The 21,426-nt window shown below is 42.5% G+C and overlaps 1 protein-coding gene across 13 annotated transcripts in view; it reads right to left on the bottom strand.

Moving 5' to 3' along the window:
- BTRC (beta-transducin repeat containing E3 ubiquitin protein ligase) overlaps positions 1–21,426 on the bottom strand; it is a 278,342-nt gene that overhangs the window by 214,240 nt on the left and 42,676 nt on the right. For 2 of the 13 annotated variants that reach the window (XM_056529517.1, XM_056529531.1), the window contains exons 2-3: positions 17,309–17,357; positions 14,420–14,454 (exon numbers count right to left, since the gene is read on the bottom strand). The exons of 4 other annotated variants lie outside the window; for them this stretch is intronic. In XM_056529517.1, the coding sequence (XP_056385492.1) occupies positions 14,420–14,454; positions 17,309–17,357 (84 nt within the window). Of the gene's footprint in view, positions 1–5,934; positions 6,033–14,419; positions 14,455–17,308; positions 17,358–21,426 lie in introns of those variants that run through there. 7 more of the 13 variants (XM_056529524.1, XM_056529526.1, XM_056529520.1 and 4 more) reach the window with 6 other exon arrangements.

Raw genomic sequence — 21,426 nt, forward strand, 5'->3', positions numbered from 1 at the left:
TATGGTTACAGACTACAAGTAAACTCCGACTAGTTTGATTCTACAGTCAAAACTCTGTTTAATCTGTTCTTCACTACTTAATTATTTAATAAATGTTACCAAAGAAGAGAAAAAATAAGTGACAGATGGAAGGGAAAAATGACTGCAGAATCAAACTATTTCTGGGACACATAGATCTGCATAAGAGCTGTAGGCACAAAAACGGTAGGAGGTTTTTAATGAAATGAATCTTCCAATTTAGACGTATTGTAGCAATAAAAATGGTTGCTAAGGTGGACAAACCCCAAAGGAAAATATGGAAAACATTTAAAACTTTTTGTTAAGCAGAAATAGTCTCGGTTGGCTGCCATTTTAACAACAAGCTTTTAGCAAATTGGATTAATCATATTAGATTGTAGTTGACTGGATTTCAAGTAAAGAAAAATAAAGTATCAAAAATGTTATATACTACATTATAGAACAATTAAAGCCCATGCCCACTACGGTATTTCAGTCCAGAGAAATGCTGGGATGAGATTCCGGTGCAGCCTTGCTGAAATTCCTGGAATCCACCGAAATAATGAACAAGTTAAAGTAGTAATAGCCATAAACACTTATCCCCTAGCCGCAGGGGCTCTGATCGCGGTCAGACCCCCCGCGATCTCCCATACGGGGACACAGAGTGCCGTTAATCTCACTGAGCGGCAGAGTCGGGGCCCCGCACATGAGATCGTGGGGAGTCTAAGCATTTGGACCCCCCGCGATCAGACACTTCTCCCCTATTCTGTGGATAGGGGATAAGTGTCTATGGCTGTAGATCTTCTTTCGGCAGAGTTCCAGAACTGCAAAGCAGTCAACGGGGACGTGCATGTCCGCATAGTTATAGGACCAATTCATTATGTTGGCACCTGCTACACACGGAATCTTCATCCTAAGAAATTCTGTAGTGTACATGAGCCCTTAGAAACTGGGCTTTCTAGACAAGTCACCTGGTGTAGAAAATCTCTGGAAAAACCCACATCATTAAAAATCAGTAAAGGGCAGATGAAGAAACATCGCACAATTTGTAATTCTCTTGGGGTGATGACAATTTACTGGACTGTAACAGCCTTGTAATCTTTCTGTAATGCTTTTGGACTTCAGTAACTTTCGGTAACCAGGTAAACATCCACAGTGCAGGGAGAAAAATATGTGAGCCTGTGTGGTAATGACTTTTTTAAAAGATAATTGGCAAAATGTTTTAACTAAGGAGATAAGGAACCAAGGGTGTCACAGATACTTTTCCCATTAAATAAAGGCATACTAAGCCTGGTTACTGACAAACCTGTTCTCAACAAAGTGAGATGCCTTAACCCCTTAATAAAGGACCACCCGTTTTTCAGTCATTGCACTTTCGTTTTTTCCTCCTTACATTTTAAAAACCATAACTCTTTCAACTTTTCACCCAAAAATCCATATCATGGCTTTTTTTTGCGCCACCAATTCTACTTTGCAGTGACATCAGTCATTTTACCCAAAAATCTACGGCGAAACAAAAAAAATAAAAAATTATATTATATATATATCATTGTGTGACAAAATTGAAGAAAAACCGCCATTTTGTAACGTTTCTACGCAATACATTTTTTTGTAAAGATTACACCTTATCTTTATTCTGATGGTCCATACGATTAAAATGATACCCTACTTATATATGTTTGATTTTGTCGTACTTCTGGAAAAAATCATAACTACATGCAGGAAAATGTATACGTTTAAAATTGTCATCTTCTGACCCCTATAACTTTTTTATTTTTCCACAAATGGGGCGGTATGAGGGCTAATTTTTTGCGCCATAATCTGAAGTTTTTATTGGTTTCATTTTTGTTTTGATCTGACTTTTTGATCGCTTTTAATTCATTTTTTATGGTATAAAAAGTGAACAAAAACACGCTATTTTGGACTTTGGATTTTTTTTGTGCATACGTCATTGACCGTGCGGTTTAATTAACAATATATTTTTATGGTTTGGACATTTACACATGCGGCGCTACCACATATGTTTGCTTTTATTTTTATTTACGCACTTTTTTTTATTGGAAAAGGGGGGTGATTATGATTTTTATTAGGGAAGGGGTTAAATCACATTTATTAACTTTTTTTTTACTTTTTAATGCAGTGTTATAGCCCCCTCTAGTGGCTATAAAACTGCATGCACTGATCTCTTACACTGTTCAATGCATTGCCATAGGAATGCATTGATCAGTGTTTTCTGCCCTTGATTGCTCAAGCATGGATTTCAGGCTTGGAGCAATCAAGCGCTGATCGGACAGCCGGGAGTAAGGCAAGACACCTCCCGCTGTCCTATCAGCTGTTCGGGATGCCGAACAGCTCGGCTGAGCTAACCTGCAGTGTATTCTCCCATTTTTAGACGCCGCAAACAACTTTGATTGTGGCGTCTAAAGGGTTAATATCGGACATCAGCCCGATTGGCGATGTCCGGTATTAGCCGCAGGTCCTGGTTGCTGATAGCAACCGGGACCCCGCAGATACGAAGTGTGCTCAGCTTCTGAGCACGCTTCACAGATCGGGAGCCGGCCACAGGACGTAAATATACGACCATGGTCGTTAAGGGGTTAAAGCATTAGGCTATGTTCAGACAATAGAATTTTCGTGCGGAATTCCACACGGACATTCCGCAGCAGCAGAGTTCCATTGAGTCCATGCGGACATTCTCCTGTCTGAACATAGCCTTACTGTCAATAGTTGTCAAATGTCAAAAATTTTGCCAAAAGTTGTTGATTGCGCCAGAAATGCGCTCCGCTCTAAGCCAGCCCAGAGAGCAGTACATTTCTCTGCACAGTAGTCTGTAGTCAGAGAAATGTATGGAATTCACAGATGACCAGGGAGTGAAGCGCATTGCCACTTGCTTTCCCGGTAATAACTCATGATCACAGCGGGTCTCAGGAGTGAGACACGGTGCAATCGACAACTTTTGACATGTCTGACCAACATATGAAAAGCTGTTTATAATGACAGTTCTGCTTTAATGTAAACAACATTTTGTAGACCTCAGAAAACATGAAGCTGGAAAAGGCTACAAAAACATTGCTAAAAGTCCTAGGTGTACATTAATCTATGTTTGGGCAAATTGACTACTGCTAATCTCCCTAGTAGTGGATGTCCTGTTAAAGTAAAACCGGAAATCCTGAAAGAGGAAGAACTCACAAATAAAAGCAAAAGTTTTATAGAAGACTCCACAAAATCCTCTGTTCATGTGTCTATTAGTAGAAAAATCCTGTAACAAGAACGGTCTCGTGGACTGCACCAAGAAAGCTGCTGATATCCAAAACAGCAAAATTGTGAAACATCAAGGTGGTCTCAGACATGGGAAACAACGTTTCTGAAAAGGTTTTATAAAAAGATGACACAAAAGTGTAACTTGTTAGTGTGCACAATGCTATGACTTGAGGAAAGAGAACACTGCACACCAATATCAAAACCTCCTACTAACTGAACATTGGCAGAGAGAGAATCATGGTTTGAGGCTACTTTGCTGTCTTAGGGCCAAGAAGCCTTTTTGTAGGACATTTTAAGGCCAAGTACATATAAGGGTTGAGTTAGCTTCAAGGAGCTCCTCTACACAGTCCGTACTAGTGACAAACAATGGACCTGAAAAGTCTGTTGCACAATGGACACCATCGGGACCTGATGGGTTCCATTTACTTTGTATGGGGTCTATCGGGTTTCCATCAGGTGTCAGTTGTTTCGTAGGAGTTGAGCGGAGATAAAGTTAAAGAAGAACTACGGGATTGAAAAATGTATCCCCTATCCTAAGGATAGGGGGTTAGTTTCAGATCGCGGGGGGTCCGACCGCTGGGGCCCCCCCCGATCTCCAGTACGGGGCCCCGGCTCTCTGGCCGACACGCCCCCTCCATACACTGCTATGGGAGAGCCGGAAATTGCTGAAGGCATCGCTCCGGCTCTCCCATAGCGGTAAATGGAGGGCGCGTGTCAGCCGCCGCCTCTATGCAGAGAGCCACGGCCCCGTACGGGAGATCGTGGGGGGCCCCAGCGGTCGGACCCTCCGTGATCTGAAACTTATCCCCTATCCTTATGATAGGGGATAAAATGTTAAATCCCGTAGTTCTCCTTTAATGCTTGCTGTATTTATTTCTCAGCTCAAGTCCCATAATTTGGAAAGACTTTGTGAACTGAGCTTCTCTAAATGTGGAGCTCAACGCTGATGTGAACCTAGCCTAACAGCAACAGTCTATGTCCTGAAGTTAGGCAAGGCAACAAAACAACGACACAAAGCACACAAGTAAATCAACTAAAGATTGATTGAATAACAAGGCCTGTATTTGGAATGGCCAAGTTAGAGTCCTGATCTTAACCCTATGGAGATGTTATGGCACGATCTGAAAAGGGCGTTACCCCCGTGATCAGACATCTTATCCCCTATCCTTTAATTTCAGCTACAGTCAATGTTTGGTGGAGGCAGCAAAAGGTTTTAATATGTTATTACTTTTCTTCCTGCACTGTGAATGTTTACTCAATGTCCTCATTACAACTGTCTGTGCGTTATTAGTTTATTTCTATTGTGTTTGCCTACAATTGTCATCACATTAGTAACCAATGCAGAAATCCAGGTCATTCCAAATGGTACACTTGTATTACAACTGTGTTAGATTCACTTAGCCTGCGGTGTGATTAATTCAATATTTCCATGTAGTACAGTAAGCAAATAGACACATATTTGTAGAATCCAAAAAGAGGTAATGAATATATACAGGTGAAACTCGAAAAGTTTGAATATCATGCAAAAGTTCATTGTATTTTATTAATGCAACTTAAAAGGAAAGGAAGCATGAAGTGCTCCAAAATCTCCTGGTAGACGGATGTGTTGACCCTGAATTTAAAGGGGTACTACGCTGCTCAGCGTTTGGAACAAACTCCATAGCCCCGCCCCCTCATGACTTCACACCCCGCCCCCTAAATGCAAGTCTATGGGAGGGGGCGTGACGCTGTCACGCCCTCTTCCATAGACTTGCATTTAGGGGGCGTGGTGTGAAGTCATGAGGGGGCGGGGCTATGGCGTCACAAGCTCCTGACACCGGCTCCAGCGTTCGGAACAGTTTGTTCCAAACGCTGAGCAGCGGAGTACCCCTTTTAATGAAGCACAGTGAACAAACACCAGCAGATGACATGGCTCCCCAAATCATAGTAATTGGGGGGTGGCTTTGGGGTTTTCATGAGCTGAAAAATCATGGCTTTAACTATCTTGCTTTGCTCGTAATGAGTCTCTCTCATATAGTACTTTCACCTTTTAAGTTGCATTACTGAAACAAATGAACTTTTCACAATATTAAATTTTTTTTCGAGTGCTTCACCTGTAATCCTACATGCAGGATTTTTACATTTGTTACCTATATGGATCGAAGGCAGAACTGCTCTCCTTATGCCTTACTTTATCCCTACCACCATGCATGCAAACAGCTGACTGCAAAGAGTCACATTAGCTTGACTGTAGTGTATTCTTCAAAAGAATGACAGACAGGGAAACCCCACTCATTTACCCCATTTATTTCTGAATGATATTAGTGGCACGTTTTATAGTCTCGCTTTTTCTAAGCTTTATACTTTAGGTTTAGCTCTCTTAAAAATCAAACAATGCCGCCTATCAATTATTACAGCTACAATGACAAATGCGCAAGGGGTTGAGGTGGATCTGGCCCGATCTAACACAGAACTCCGTGGTTTGGGCAAAACGCCTCACATCTGCGACAAAGCTGATCACAAATGATTTTTCCCGAATCCCAAATCTAATACAGAATTCTGGACTTCCCTTTGTAAATGTCGACAATCCTCCAATGCATCTGTAATCCAGGTTTTGCGGGAGAATGTAGCAGGTGTTCATGCAATTAGAATAATTTGATATTTTTATCTGAGCGGTGGAAAGATGCTTTTGTTTACCACGGATTTCTTTTTTTTTTGACGCGTCTTCCTTGGCGTGCATTTGATAGTTTTCATTTCCATGTTCTACTTGCATTGTTCTCTACAGTCAGCATTTTCTGAAGAGACGGGATGAAAGCATCCAATGTAAATAAATTGAAAGTAATTGACCCCTACAGGAATTACTAATTTTAACAGTACTTGATAGGAGCGACTGACTGTTCTTACAGTTTTACATTTTTTTTTTAATCCTTTATTAGGATTTAAAAAAAACACAGTAAAATATGAAAAGTCTAAAGATCAGCAATTGTCTCATATAAAATAGCAGGTCTATAATACTGACACGCACCTACTAGTCTCGACTTGCAGACGTTTATAAGTCTCTTTATAGAGTCCATAGAGACTGCGGGTAATTTCTGCACATAAACATGTCACATAGATACAATACGCATCTAACTAGTCTATTTAATTCTTGCTAACGTCCAGAACTAGATTCCCCAATAAGCACATTTATGGATTGTTTGCAAATTTGCTATGCAAGCGTCTTCAGTATTCTTGAAATAACATAATCCTCACAGGTATCTTTGGAGAAATATTTCACCTACATACTTTCTACTATTAAAAGTAGCTTGCGAGTTAAAGATGCATTTTGTTTGCTTGTTTTCTGCCCATATCGAGCGCATTTACCATCGCTAGTCATACAGCGCCATTTATTTAGTTCCAGCGCAGATGTATCTAAGCATTTCATTACTTAGATTTGGTCATGTGATCATCACTAGGACATATAAAAATTACTAGGCCAAATGGGGAAGATTTATCAAAATCAGTGTAGAGGAAAAATTGCCCAATTGCCCATAGCAACAAATCAGATCGCTTCTTTGATTTTTGAGAGGCCCTTTCAAAAATAAAAGAAGAAGAAATTTGATTGGTTGCAATGGGCAACTGGTTAACTTTTCCTTTGCATGGGTTATGCTAAATCTCCCCATAGTGTTTAAAGGGATACTCCACCCCTAGACATCTTATCCCCTATCCAAAGGAAAGGGGATAAGATGTCTGATCGTGGGGGGGCCCGCCGCTGGGGACCCCCTCAATATCGGCTAAGGCACCCCAGACATCCAGTGCAGGGAGCTAACTTTGCTCTGTACCGGATGACTGGTGATGCAGTGCGGAGGCCCGTGACGTCACGGTCACGGCCACGCCCCTTCAATGCAAGTCTATTGGAGGGGGCGTGACGGCCGTCACCCCCCTCCCATAGAGCAGGCCATGATGTCACGAGCCTCCGGTGCTGCACTCTATACCCTAAACGAATGTTGGGTGCAGCAAGGAGATCGCGAGGGTCCTGCTGCTATGCTTTGGATAGGGGATAAGATGTCTACGGGTGGAGTACCCCTTTAGAAGGAAGTCAGTCCTGGGTCAGCTGACTTTCTGTAAACTACAGGATGACCTCCCCTATCAGATTGCTCCTCCTCTCCCAAAGGGACCAGAATATACAGTAGTTATACACCCCTTCTGAGGCTTTGTTTACACATTGCATTTTTTGCTGCGTTTCTTCAGTTTCTACTGTGATTTCTCCCAAAATCACAGCAAAAGGATGTTATTTTACCGCATTCAAGCATACCATTTAAAAAAAATTTGTAATTTTGTACCACAATTTAAAAAAAAAATTGCTAAAGAAACAGCTGTAATGCAGTACAAAACACAGCCTAAAGCCCAAATAGTCATTAAACTCCTCAATGGCTATTAGTAGTCAAATCATTTTCACCTCATGGCAAGATTTCAAAACTGCATGTAGTGTGAACTGATACTACAGGAGTCTAGCCAGATGAATAGGTTGGTCTCACTAGGTGGTTTTAAAAAAAAAAAAAAAAAAAAAAAAAAAAAACTGAGAATGTATGGGAAGTGTACCGTCATGGCCGTAAATGTTGGCACGCCTGAAATTTTTCAAGAAAATGAAGTATTTCTCACAGAAAAGGATTGCAGTAACACATGTTTTGCTATACACATGTTTATTCCCTTTGTGTGCATTGGAACTAAACCTAAAAAGGGAGGAAAAAAAGCAAATTGGACATAATGTCACACCAAACTCCAAAAATGGGATGGACAAAATTATTTGCACCCTTCACTTAATATATGTTTGCACACCCTTTGGAAAAAATAACTGAAATCAGTCGCTTCCTATAACCATCAATAAGCTTCTTACACCTCTCAGCCGGAATGTTGGACCACTCTTCCTTTGCAAACTGCTCCAGGTCTCTCTTATTGGAAGGGCGCCTTTTCCCAACTGCAATTTTAAGATCTCTCCACAGATGTTCAACGGGATTTAGATCTGGACTCATTGCTTGACACTTCAGAACTCTCCAGCACTTTGTTGTCATCCATTTCTGGGCGCTTTTTGACGTATGTTTGGGGTCATTGTCCTGCTGGAAGACCCAAGATCTCGGACGCAAACCCAGCTTTCTGACACTGGGCTGTACAGTCCGACCCAAAATCCGTTGGCAATTCTCAGATTTCATGATGCCTTGCACACATTGAAGGCACCCAGTGCCAGAGGCAGCAAAACAACCCCAAAACATCACTGAACCTCCACTATATTTCACTGTAGGTACTGTGTTCTTTATAGGCCTCATTCTGTTATAGGTAAACAGTAGAATGATGTGCTTTACCAAAAATCTCTATCCCAGAAGGATTTTGGCTTACTCAAGTTCATTTAGTCTTGCTGTTTTATGTCTCTGTGTCAGCAGTGGGGTCCTCCTGGGTCTCCTGCCATAGCGTTTTGTTTCATTTAAATGTCGACGGATAGTTCGCACTGACACTGATGCTCCTGAGCCTGCAGGACATCTTGAATATATTTGGAACTTGTTTGGGGCTGCTTATCCACCATCCGAACTATACTGCGTTCATCAATTTTTCTCCTCCGTCCATGCCCAGGGAGATTAGATACAGTGCCATGGGTTGAAAACTTCTTGATAATGTTGCGCACTGTGGACAAAGTCAAATCTAGATCTCTGGAGATGGACTTGTAACCTTGAGATTGTTGCTATTTTTCCCCAATTTTGGTTCTCAAGTCCTCAGACAGCTCTCTTCTCCTCTTTCTGTTGTTCCTGCTTAGTGTGGCACACACAGACTCACAATGCAAAGACTAAGTGAACTTTTCTCTTTTTTATCTACTTTCAGATGTGATTTTTATGTTGCCCACACCTGTTACTTGCCCCAGGTGAGTTTAAAGGAGCATCACATGCTTGAAACAATCTTATTTTTCCACAATTTTGAAAGGGTGCCCATAATTTGGTCCAGCCCATTTTTGGAGTTTGGTGTGACATTATGTCCAATTTGCTTTTTTTCCTCCCTTTTTTGGTCTAGTTCCAATACACACAAAGGGAATAAACGTCTATAGCAAAACGTGTTACTGCAATCCTTTTCTGTGAGAAATACTTCATTTTCTTGAAAAATGTCAGGGGTGCCAACATTTATTGCCATGACTGTATGACAGGTCTGAAAACCCATGCCTGCCATGTCAGCTACATCAGGTAAGGCATACATAATAGCCTACGTTGCACTTTTTAATCAAAAACAGAAGCAGTGGCATCACATGTGAAAGCTGCTGTTCGGGGCCCTTATTCTGGAGTTCACAGTGGATCCCAGAAGTTGGATCCCTGTGATCTGACATTTATTGTATAGCGGAGAAGTACATCACACTGGTGTGGTGCTGTGCGGCATCCGTTGCTGCCGTGTCTGTGGGCGGGGTGCGGCCCATAGACTGGATTGAGTGGTATTGGGGCTGCTCTGCCAGTGGGTCATTTCCCCCCCCCCCCCCCCCCCCCCGTGGGCACTGGTGTTGCGGCGGTGGTGGTCGCCGCCCAGTGCTACGCCATTTTATGCTAGGGACGTTAGGGACCCACTCTGAATAGGTGGCCTTGACGTGGCGAGTGGGCTTGTACTTTTTGATCAAAAATGTATACTAACAACCTGTTAGTGTTTGATATTATGATGAAGCAATTAGAGCATTATACAAGATTGTAGATGTGCGACCATGTCTGTTTCTTCTACCTGAATTCGGATAAGTACATTTAACTTGGAATACCCATTTAAGTTGGAACGCAAGGAGAAATTATTTGCATTTAAAAAAACATGTACATCTAGTCCAGGGTAAACACAGGATATTGAAAGAATAATACAACAGCTTTAAAGGACCCATGCACATTAGACACGCGCTGACCGAACCGGACAATTTTGACAAGACCGATCAACTATCTTATGTATCGGCATAGAAGGATTGGACATGTTTAATTTTAACTTCCCATTTATTCTTGGGTAGATAAGATATCAGAGTCTGGCAGCAGTTTACACCCCCTCTCTTTATTCCCAACATATGAATGCTCCGTTGAGCTGAGTGCTCATGTGTTTGGGCAGCACAGGAGAGACAGCGGTCTAAAACATTTGCCATGGAGGGTGCATGGAGCCAGAGTGCAGAGGTGTGCATGAGTCCTTAGGTTTTTTTGTACTAAAAAGAATAGGTCATAAACTGTAAATTTAATAGTGATGTGCTGCTCTTCAGAGAACAGTATGCACCGATTTGAGCGTTATAGTCTCCGTTCTACAACTACTGCTAGTCAGAGGTTAGTAAAAATACATAGCACTCAGATTCGTGGATACAATATATACATAGGGGGAGATTTATCAAAGGATTTAGACTGGTTTTTCCTGTCTAAATTTGTCGCACAGAAATTCGCAGTCTAAATATGTGCGACTTTTCTGCGACTTTTGCTGTAGAGGATTCTTAGAACATGATGCATGCAAGTCTATTTTGGACGGAAATGCATTGGAAAATGCATTGGTGCTGAATTTATCAAGTGCGACTTTTGTGCGACAAGTCGCATCTGCCCAAAATACGCTGAAATGTCAGACCATGTTGGAGCAGGTCTAAAAGCTGTAGATCCTGAAGTCTGAGCACAGAATTTATCAAGGGCTGTGAGACCTTTGATAAATTAGGAGCACAATAGACAGGAGACTACCACATACGCTGGTCTATAAGCATACCCAGAATAGACTAGATTAGTAAATGTCCCCCATAGAGTTTATGGTCATATTTTGCAATGGTTGCACACTCACTTGTAACCAATTTCATGACTTATTGGTATTCCAAGATTTTACTTGCCATTTGTTGGATTCAGGGCCCCAGTGCTGCAAAGCAACAGTACTAACCACCGAGCAACCATGCAATTCTACGGATAACCTTGGTTTAATGGAGCCCTGGCCAAAAAGGGTCTTTAGACTACATGCACACTACAGAATTTCCAAGCTGAGAAATTCTGCTTGGGAATTCCGATCAGCATTCTCTCATTGTCTTCATGGGATCCTGTAGCACAGTGCACCCTGTGATATTTCAAGAAACCTAATCCCGGACTCCGCCAATTTGAACATGGCCATTTTTTCAATAAAAATTCACTCAAACTGAATTGCTGTCAATAGTGATGGCACATGTCCGCACAGTCCTAGCGCCAACTGATTCATTCGGCACCCACTGCAAACGTAATTTGTGGCCAGAATATATTTGGGAGGAGATTCCGTAGTGCGAGTATAGCCTTAGTTTGAAAGTGTGGAGCTTTAACTACCCAGTATTAATATACCAAATAACCAATGATAAGTATCAGCATCCTGCCAAAAAAGGGAAGCCAAAGTATATAGGGGTTCACAGCAAATTGTCCATTTACTTTAATGTGCAGAATGAAGTCAGCTAGTGACTATGTTTGAGCCGTTTCCTGCACGTTTTTTTTCTTTTTTCTTTGCTGTACCCAGTAGGGTGGTCTCCTGTGCTTCTACTTACTATAGAAAAATAAATGTGGACATGTGTGAAGTGGCTCATACATTGTTACTGGCTGACTACTTTCTGCCCATTAAAGTAAATGGATCCCATGGTGTGTCCTCAGTATACAGTTACATAGTTCTTAAAGGGGTACTCCACTGTTCAGCGTTCGGAACAGTTTGTTCCAAACGCTGAGCAGCGAAGTTCCACTTTAAGGTTAAAAAAAAAAAACAGTTCATCAAGTTCAACCTATAACCCTATTTTGTCCCTAATGTGTTGGTCCAGAAAAACGCAAAAAAAACGCAAAAAAAAAAAAAAAAAACCTGATGCCAAATAGCCCCCACCAGAAGGGGAGAAAAATTCCTTCCTGACTCCAAATATGGCCTTCAGAATAAATCTCTGTATCAATCTTACCTGTAATATTATTACTCTTTAGAAACACATCCAGGCCCCTTTCGATCTTTTTTATTGGGTCACCATGACCACTTTCTCTGGCAGAGAGTTCCACAGTCTCACTGCTCTTACAGTAGGAACCAGCCTGTGCTGGTGTAGAAACCTTCTTTTCTCTAGACGTAGAGGATGCCCCCTTGTTATAGATACAGTCCTGGGTATAAATAGATCATGGGAGAGATCTCTGTACAGTCCTGTGATATATTTATACATAGTTATTAGGTTACCCCAAACCATCTTTTTTCTAAACTAAATAATCCTAATTCGGATAAACTTTCTGATTATCTATGCATCCATTTTTTATGGAATGTATACCAGAGATTTTCAGCAATAAAGCTGTGTGACCCACAAAATAGAGGATAATCATGTGATCAGAATGCAAGGTTTCTAATGTCCAAGACCCCTACAATCTCAAGAACCAGATCAGAATAGAGTGGCGGTGCATTCACATGACTGCTGCTCCATCGCTACTCTATAACAACTGACCACTACTTCATTCTTATGGGAGACGCAGGTCCCCATTCTTCAGACTGCAGGGGGTTCCAGAGGCCAGACCACCCACGATCAGTTATCCCTTATCCAGTGGATAAGGATAACTAATAATGTTGGTACAAACACTGTTATCTCCTTTCAATTTGTCTCCCGGTGTTAGTAAAACAGAAATATTCTGTGTCCCAGAAGCCTTTCATTTTTACCATCTTTGCCTTGTACACAGAAGGACACAAATATAGTTATATACAGCCAGAAAAGAGGAAAGTACAGAGATATATAGTGAGCAATTGGCACTAGAAAACACTGAACAAGTGTGTATAACTATGGATGCAGAGGTGGTATAAATTGTCAGATATGATTCAACAGTGGTGCATCACGTATAAAGAGGAAAACGGAGCACTCAGACGATCCATGTCCTTCGGATCAACTTCTTGGACGGAGGTCCCTGGTCCGGGGTCCTCTGCAGGGAGGCGGTGATGGAATTGGGGAAGCTCAGATGCCGGCCACAGTACGTTTCTCACAAACGGGCGCTTCGTCAGGCCGTACCGAAGCGCCCGTTGGCGCAATACGGACCATGGCTGGCGTCTGAGCTCCCCCCAATTCCATCACTGCCTCCCTGCAGAGGACCCCGGACCAAGGACCTCCGTCCAAGAAGTTGATCCGAAGGACATGGATCGTGTGAGTGCTCAGTTTTCCTCTCTTCGCTTCACTATGAATCACAAATATAGTTAGGCCACAGCTTTTTGCAGAAGCCCACCACTTCACTAGTACCATAGCCAAAAATGGGACAAATCAGGAGTCAAGAAAAGATTGAGCCTGGAGTTCTGCCGTATTTCTACAAGAAACATGCAGAAAATCCTTCATACTGACTGTATATGGACAAGCGTATAACCTTCAAGTATTGCTTATTTGGGGGTTTAGGGATTTTTTAAAATTTTCCCTATGATTCTAAAATCTATGTGCCAAAATGTGAGATTTACAGTGTACCATACGAATCAATGCTACTTGTCTGTAGCCCTCCCAATCTCCTATGCTTTCCCTGTCTATTTCATAGATTTCCCAGCAATCCATTCGGAACTTACTTGTCATCTTAATAAAACATAGCTTTATAAATGAGAGAAAAGAGTTGTGGTTTTATAGGACCCTTTTAGTAGAAGAGCTTCTTTTCTATCTTTATGACAGTCTGTTAAAAATTAATATGGGATTAAAGGATTCAGCAGCTCAAGTCTTCAATAAAAAGCATAATAGATTTGCTCCAATCTATTCTCCAGTGAATGTGACATGCAGCAGCGAGGGCAAGAGATTATTAGGGGTCACTTTTTGTTAAGAAAGGGAAATTAAACCTCTATGATGAAGCAGGGGCTGATGTTTTTTGTTCGGTCCTTTCTTGGTATTGAGAAGCCACGGGGAACAGCAATCAGCCTGGAGATGTTCAGTGTGATAGAGGTCAGCACCACTGGTGGAGCGGTGCATCACAAACATGACCCGCTTTATTTCTTGATTTTTTTTGTATTATTGTTTACAGGCTACTTTGCTCATGTACTGTGTGATTCTTAGCTAAAAGATGAAATTACAGCTCGAAATGGAGCGTTCCAAGGCATACAACCAATTTGTGTTTCGATCTCAGAAAACAAAAGGCTTCTGAGCCCCTCAGGCTGCCATTCAAACTTGGAGGAGCTGACATTTTTAACAGCGAGAACCAGGGACTCTGGCAGGAGGAATGATCTAATGCATTTTTGACTTGTCAATCAAGGATCTCACCTCTTCTGTCTTGTAACTATTTGGAGACCAACCGACTGTGTTAATAAATGGAGAGAACACAAAGTCAAATAGACTGAGCCACCAGGTTTGCACATAACATTTTAATTCTGGCTTTATTTAGCTGGAACAAATTTAATGTGGCGAGTGGAACTCAATGTTATGAGGACCGGTCATCAATTTCATGCTGGCTGAAGCAGAAGTCATTGAGGCAGTCCCAGTCACTTCCCCTCGCCCCACTAGCCTTGACTGATAGATTTCTCCCTGTTTGGGTGTTGTGAGAGATCAATAAAAGGACAGTGGGGCAGGAAGAAGCCAAAGGGGACCACCCCAATGACTTATGGTTCAGGCTGCATGAAAATGATGATAGGTTCCCTTTATACTCAGTTTTCATTGGGTATCTGGATTCTCTGACAAAGAGGCATGAAGCTCTACATGGAGAGCTATACCCTTGTGCTTCCCAAATGGTTAATCCCTAGAAGGAGTTTTCCTTACAGTCAAACCAAAAGGATAGATAAAAAATTATTCTTACTGATGACTAGAAAAGTGATCCCGAGTCCCCAGTTCCTTTTCAATGAATGATAATAGTGAGGATTCTGGTGATAGACGGTACATTTGTGGGCTTTAAAAGAAACCTAAGAAGCCTATGAGAAAACAACTGAAAAAGCTATAGCATGTTGCATTACAAAAAATTTTTTTTTACAAAACAAAAATTTAATAAATAAATAAATAAATAAATAAATAAAATGGGCCCTGTTGCCTTTAGCAACCAATAATAGCACAACTTTTTTAGAAGACCCCCTTATTTAGAAAGCACTGGGGGTTGTAGTTTTGTGCATCACTGTGCAGGGGAAACCTGTTAAGAAGGCACTAGAGGTCGGTGCTTCATTCTCAGGATCCCTCCACAATATGACAACATAATTACTGAATACCATTATAGTGTTCCTAAATAATACTACAATACTGTGTTTCTCCGAAAATAAGACCGGGTCTTATATTAATTTTAGTCTCAAAAAACACACTAGGGCTTACTTTCATTTTATTTTATTTATTTATTTATGGGGGGCTGTAGCAGGGAAGAGGATGAGGGGCTGTAGCAGTGTGGAGGATGCCGCACCCCCCCCCCATCTTCCACACTGCCACAGCCCCCCATCCTCCCACAGCCCCCCATCCTCCACATTGCTATACAGCCCTCCATCCTCCCACAGCCCCCCATCCTCCACACTCCCGCAGCCCCCCATCCTCCACACTCCTGCAGCCCCCCATCCTCCACACTGCTACAGCCCCCTCTTCCCCCGTCGTCCTCCACACTCCTACAGTGCCCCCCACCCCTCTGCCATAATAAACCAGCACTTCCCCACCTTCATAGCGACCGCAACTGAAGCTGCAGCTCTCGGCGGTGGCGGGATCTCCTTCTACTGCTTACCGGTAGCAGCCGGGGCAGGGACACGTCCGTGACGTCGGGCGTGCATATGCGCAGACATTTTAAAGCGACATCGCATCGCATTACTGGCGTCCACGGTCCGCCAGTCTTATTTTCGGGGTAGGGCTTATATTGCAGCCCACCCCGATAATCCAGCAAGGGCTTATTTTCGGGGTAGGGTGTATTTTCGGGGAAATATAGTGGCCAAATATTATCACAACATAGAGACTGGCCAGCACATTCACCAAATAATACCATAATACAGAGAGCAAGTAACATCTCCCACTGTAGACCTTTTACAAGTGACCCAGACCACCATAGCTACTTTTTTGGGTATGGTCACACCTGTAAAAGCTCAGCAAGAAAACTTTTTCTGTGAAGTGATCCGGAATTGGCACTTATGTCCGCAGCAATTTGCAGACATCCCCAACACTGGGAATTCATTGCAAATTACGCTTTCAATTCCATGGTGTGAACATACTGACCAAGACTGATCATTGTAGAGTTTGCTGCCCCCTCCCCCAGTGCCCCAAACAATAATAGTACCAGTTATAGTGACTTAGTGCCCTTACAGTCATATTAGCCCCCCCCCCCACACACACAGTAAGGCACCCCAGCGACCCTGATTAGAATGCAGTGCTTCCATACAGTAACTGTAGCCCCCTACATTAATGGGGCCCTGACATCCTCAACCAGTAATAGTACCCCTCAGTGCTGCCCATTTAGTGTTCATGCACCTTTTTTGTCCTTCACACTGTAGTAATAACGTACCCTTTAATGCTTCCACTCAGTGCCCTCTAGTGTCTATTTAGCAACAGAATCTCCTTATTGCCCCCAATTTAGTAATGGGGTGTCTTTAATCCTCCAGTAAAACCAGGCCACCCACTACAACCTCTGTCTTTACTTGATCATAGGGAATTTTTCTGGCTGAATGTCTGCTTGCAGCGGGTTCTACGGCAAGACATTGCCCTTAGGCTGCAAGATGAATCCCGCTTTTCAGCTGGAGTCCCATTGTTTTCAAATGGCATTCTTCTGCTCTGTTTAGACTGTAAAATCGCTGCAGTGGTATTCCGCCAGTGGAAAGCACGTTCGCTCAATGAATGAACATGTTGAGCAGAATTCTGTCGGGTCTGCATTTAATGGAGATGGCAATGCCTGCGTGGTCCTACCACCAAAGAAACCAGCAGAACCCGCTGCAAGTGGACATTCAGCCAACAGAACTCCTCTGGCTGAACGTCCATAGTGTGGACAAAGCTTTAGCAGAGAGGTCCTGATCACTTGTGGTTTTATCTATTCTGGCATTTTAATATACACTGTGAAGAGTCTGCCTGTTGTAGGTACAACATGTGCATTAACATTGCGCCGTATTGCAACCAATTTTTGCAATCAAAAACACATCTTTCTTGACAATATAAACTTCAAAGTGGCACTATTGTTATAAAGTAGTCAGGGTCACTGGGCTGCGGTACCTCTAGCACAGCGGGAGAATGAAGTCCTGAGTGTGCGGGTCTGGCGGTTCTGGGAAATAGAAAGAACAAAGTCACTAAATGCAAACAGCATAGAAGACACACGGTTACCCGTACCCACCGCTAGGCTTCAGTCGGCTGACTCCGCTTCAACTGCTCACAAGGACATGACCGGTTCCAGACCTGATGCAGGGCGCTCAGAGGCAGGAAGAAGCACACGCAGCGCGAAACCGCCGGCAGTCGTCTCTGAGCGCCCTGCATCAGATCTGGAACCGGTGATGTCCGTGTGTGACCGTGTCTCTTCTATGCTATTTATCTTTCTTGACAATGGTCCTCATTTACTTAGAAAATCGGGTTGTAAGTCTATGTTACTTTCTTACCCGACTTCTTTTTTCCCCTGGTATTTATTATTATGTTGCATCCTGTTTGTCGCACGTGGGTTTTGTTGGTTTTGTTTTCCAACTCCTCTCAGTTGTCGGGAAAAAATCCACAACAATTCAACAAATTCGGGTTGGAAACCTTTATAAATACGTGGGAAAGCTCAGAAATGTCGGGTTACGCCCCTTTTTCGGGTTTGGGAGAATCCACATCGGGTCCATCGGGAAAAAATGTCACATCGTGTCGCAGACTGGCGCACGATGTCTGCGACATGTCGCAGACAAAGACGAACCAAAAAAACCCGGCAAAACAAGTCGGGTTTAGAATAGTAAATGAGGGCCAATGTCTACAAGCTGAACTGCTTAACGTACACTTAAGACTACTAAAGTTATATACAAATTCCTTACCCTCATATCACACTTGTAACAGATGCTTCAGTTTTAATATATTTCCATATTATACTAAGATAGATTTAGTATCAGTTTCCAGATGGCAAAATACTGCAACCACAAGTAAAGAATGTCGGTAATTTGGTCTTAACACCCACCGGCACATGAGGTAAGAGGTAACTGAATATTACACTTGAAAGAGATCCTCGAACACAAGACATGCATTCAGTAGGGGGCAAGTATGGGGGGGGTAGTTAACATACACAGGGAATATCCATCTGTCCTTGTATGGGAATTACTTTGCTGGCTTAATATTACTCCATCTTATGTCATGTTATGTCAAATGCTTCAGCCAAAGGATATAAGGATATGCACATATTTTTCCTGCTTTAAAGGGGTACTCCGGTGGAAAACGTATTTTTTTTTTTTTAAATCAACTGGTCCCAGAAAGTTAAACATATTTGTAAATTACTTCCATCAAAACTTCTTAATCCTTCCAGTACTTATTAGCTGCTGAATACTACAGAGGAAATTCTTTTCTTTTTGGAACATAGAGCTCTCTGCTGACTTCACGAGCACAGTGCTCTCTGCTAACATCTCTGTCCATTTTAAGAACTGTCCAGATTAGGAGAAAATCCCCATGGCAAACACATGCTGCTCTGGTCAGTTCCTAAAATGGACAGAGATGTCAGCAGAGAGCACTGTGCTCGTGATGTCAGCAGATAGCACTGTGTTCCAAAAAGAAAATAATTTCCTCTGTAGTATTCAGCAGCTAATAAGTACTGGAAGGATTAAGATTTTTTTATAGAAATCATTTCCAAATCTGTTTAACTTTCTGGCAACAGTTGATTTGAAAAAAAAAAAAAGAAAAAAAAAAAAAAAAGAAAAAAAAAAAAAAAGTGTATCACCGGAGTACCCCTTTAAAGCAGGGAAAATATGTGCAGTAGTAATTGTATAGGCGGGCAGTCACGGATTGTCTAGTTAGAAATTTTCACTTACAATGTGCATATCCTTTGGACCCCCGTGATCTCCCTGCTGCACCCGGCGTTTGTTTAGAGAGTCCCCCTCAATGCATGGGATGGGGCGTGGCAGACGTCATGCCCCCTCCCATAGACTTGCATTGAGGGGGCGTGTACGTGATGTCACAAGGGGGCGTCGCCTTGACATCACAAGCCTCCGCCCCGCATCACCAGTCATCCAGAACAGAGCGAAGTTTACTCCGTGCACCCGATGTCTGGGGTGCCGCAGCCGAGATCACGGGGGTCCCCAGCGGAGGAACCCCTGCGAACAGACATCTTATCCCCTATCCTTTGGATAGGGGATAAGATGTCTAGGGGTGGAGTAACCCTTTAAAGAACAGACTTTTCATTTGTGGCCTCATATATCACACCCTGTGACATGTATATGTAAACATCTTATGTACCTAAGGCAGGTAACAACCTTATAATTCCAGTTTGCCTGTAGCCATCTTATTATAAGGACTAGACCAACCTGGCAGTGCCCAAAAAAGGCACCTGTTCTAATTAAGAATGCCAGGCTGTAAATTGGCGGATACATCTTAATGTGGAAGAAGCAGCAGAGATGGTGGGTTTTAGACAAGCTGTTCCAAATATGAATGTATTTTGGCAGCCTGCATTACAAACATCATTTGGGCTGTAATCTGCCTTTGTTTTCAGAATTCTCATTTGCTGGAGATGAACAACTTTTAGAAACCAAACTTGTTAGTATCAACCATATGTGCTGTACAGCAGATTATGAGATGAACCACAATAAGTCAATAGAAATCAGATTTTGTCTGTACTAATGGCTTCAGATTACAACTGCTATCGACATTACAGTAAAGTCCTGTTCGGAGACAGAAACACAAGTGAAGATTTAGGATGTAGGTTGCCATAAAGCAGAGGCGTGCAAACTGTAGCACGATAAATCTCATTACGTGACAATGTAACACAAAACACTATGGAGAGAAACATGTCATACCAACAATCTTATCATTCCTCCACCCCATAGGTGGTAAGTACATGTCAGTGCATCACCTTCATTTCTCACTCACTTCACTGGCTAAGAACTCCCGATCACATGAGTGCGATCTAAACCTTTGACACTTCTGGATGAAATGTCAAAAGCCTTTTTAAATGATAGTGATGCTTTAAAAGTAGTGCGCCACTTAATAAATCAGGGAAACAGTAAGAAGTGCGCTTTCAAATTAAAAGGGTACTCTGCCCCTAGACATCTTATCCCCATCCAAAGGACCCCCGCGATCTCACTGCTGCACCCGGCGTTCGTTTAGAGAGTTGTAGCACCAGAGGCTCGTGGCGTCACGATCAGGCCCCCTCAATTCAAGTCTATGGGAGGGGGCGTGACTGCTGTCACACCCCCTCACATAGACATGCATTGAGGGGGCGTGACCATGACATAACAAGCAGGGTGTGACCATGATGTCACGAGCCTGCGCCCTGTATCGCCAGTCATCCAGCACAAAGCAAAGTTCGCTCTGTGCTCCGGATGTCTGGGGTGCCCCAGCCAAGATCGTGGGGGTCCCCAGCGATCAGACAACTTATCTCCTATCCTTTGGATAAGGGATAAGAGGTCTAGGGGCGGAGCACCCCTTTAAGAACGGTGTTGATAAAATCTTCCTCATCGTGTTTGGAGCAATAGTGCACATGCTCGACCTCCAACTGCAAGAGAACTAGAATCCCTATTTCTATGATTGGTGGGGGTCCCACTGGCTGGACTGCCACCAGATAGACAGTTATTAGCTGTCCTGCTGACTTTTCATTATGGAAAATCTTTGTTCACACCATGTTTGGGTTTAGTATTTGTGCTAGAAGAAAGCGGCAGTGCATATGTGGAACAGGTCCATATAGTCCCTACTGTATAGGAAAGCACAGTTTGTTGTGCTGCTCTATAAAGATCCAAATAATTTGTTACAAGGTTGATAATGTAAGATTCTACATGGTATACAGTAATTGTGTTCGCAGCATATATATTAAAAGATTTCCCTATCAATGAAAATGCAATATATGAGCCTGACAGATTCTTTTTCAGTAATATCTCGCAGTTACTGCTGTATCACTGATGTTGTTTTATTGGAAAAAGGAAATGTCCAGCTCTGAAGGAAAAAAAAAAATAGCAATAATAAAATGCTAAAACTTTAATTAATCATATTAAAAACCTAAACACAGACATGTCACTTCGTAAAAGCAGTGAAACGCCGATGCTTCTTGGGCTGTGAACAAGCCCTTAAAAGGGTACTCCGGTGGAAAACTTTATTTTTTAAATCAACTGATACCAGAAAGTTAAACAGATTTGTAAATTAGAAACAATGGAGAGGCTCCTGTGGGAAGTTTTGCA

Source organism: Hyla sarda, chromosome 7 (assembly GCF_029499605.1).
Source record: "Hyla sarda isolate aHylSar1 chromosome 7, aHylSar1.hap1, whole genome shotgun sequence".
NCBI lineage: Eukaryota > Metazoa > Chordata > Amphibia > Anura > Hylidae > Hyla > Hyla sarda.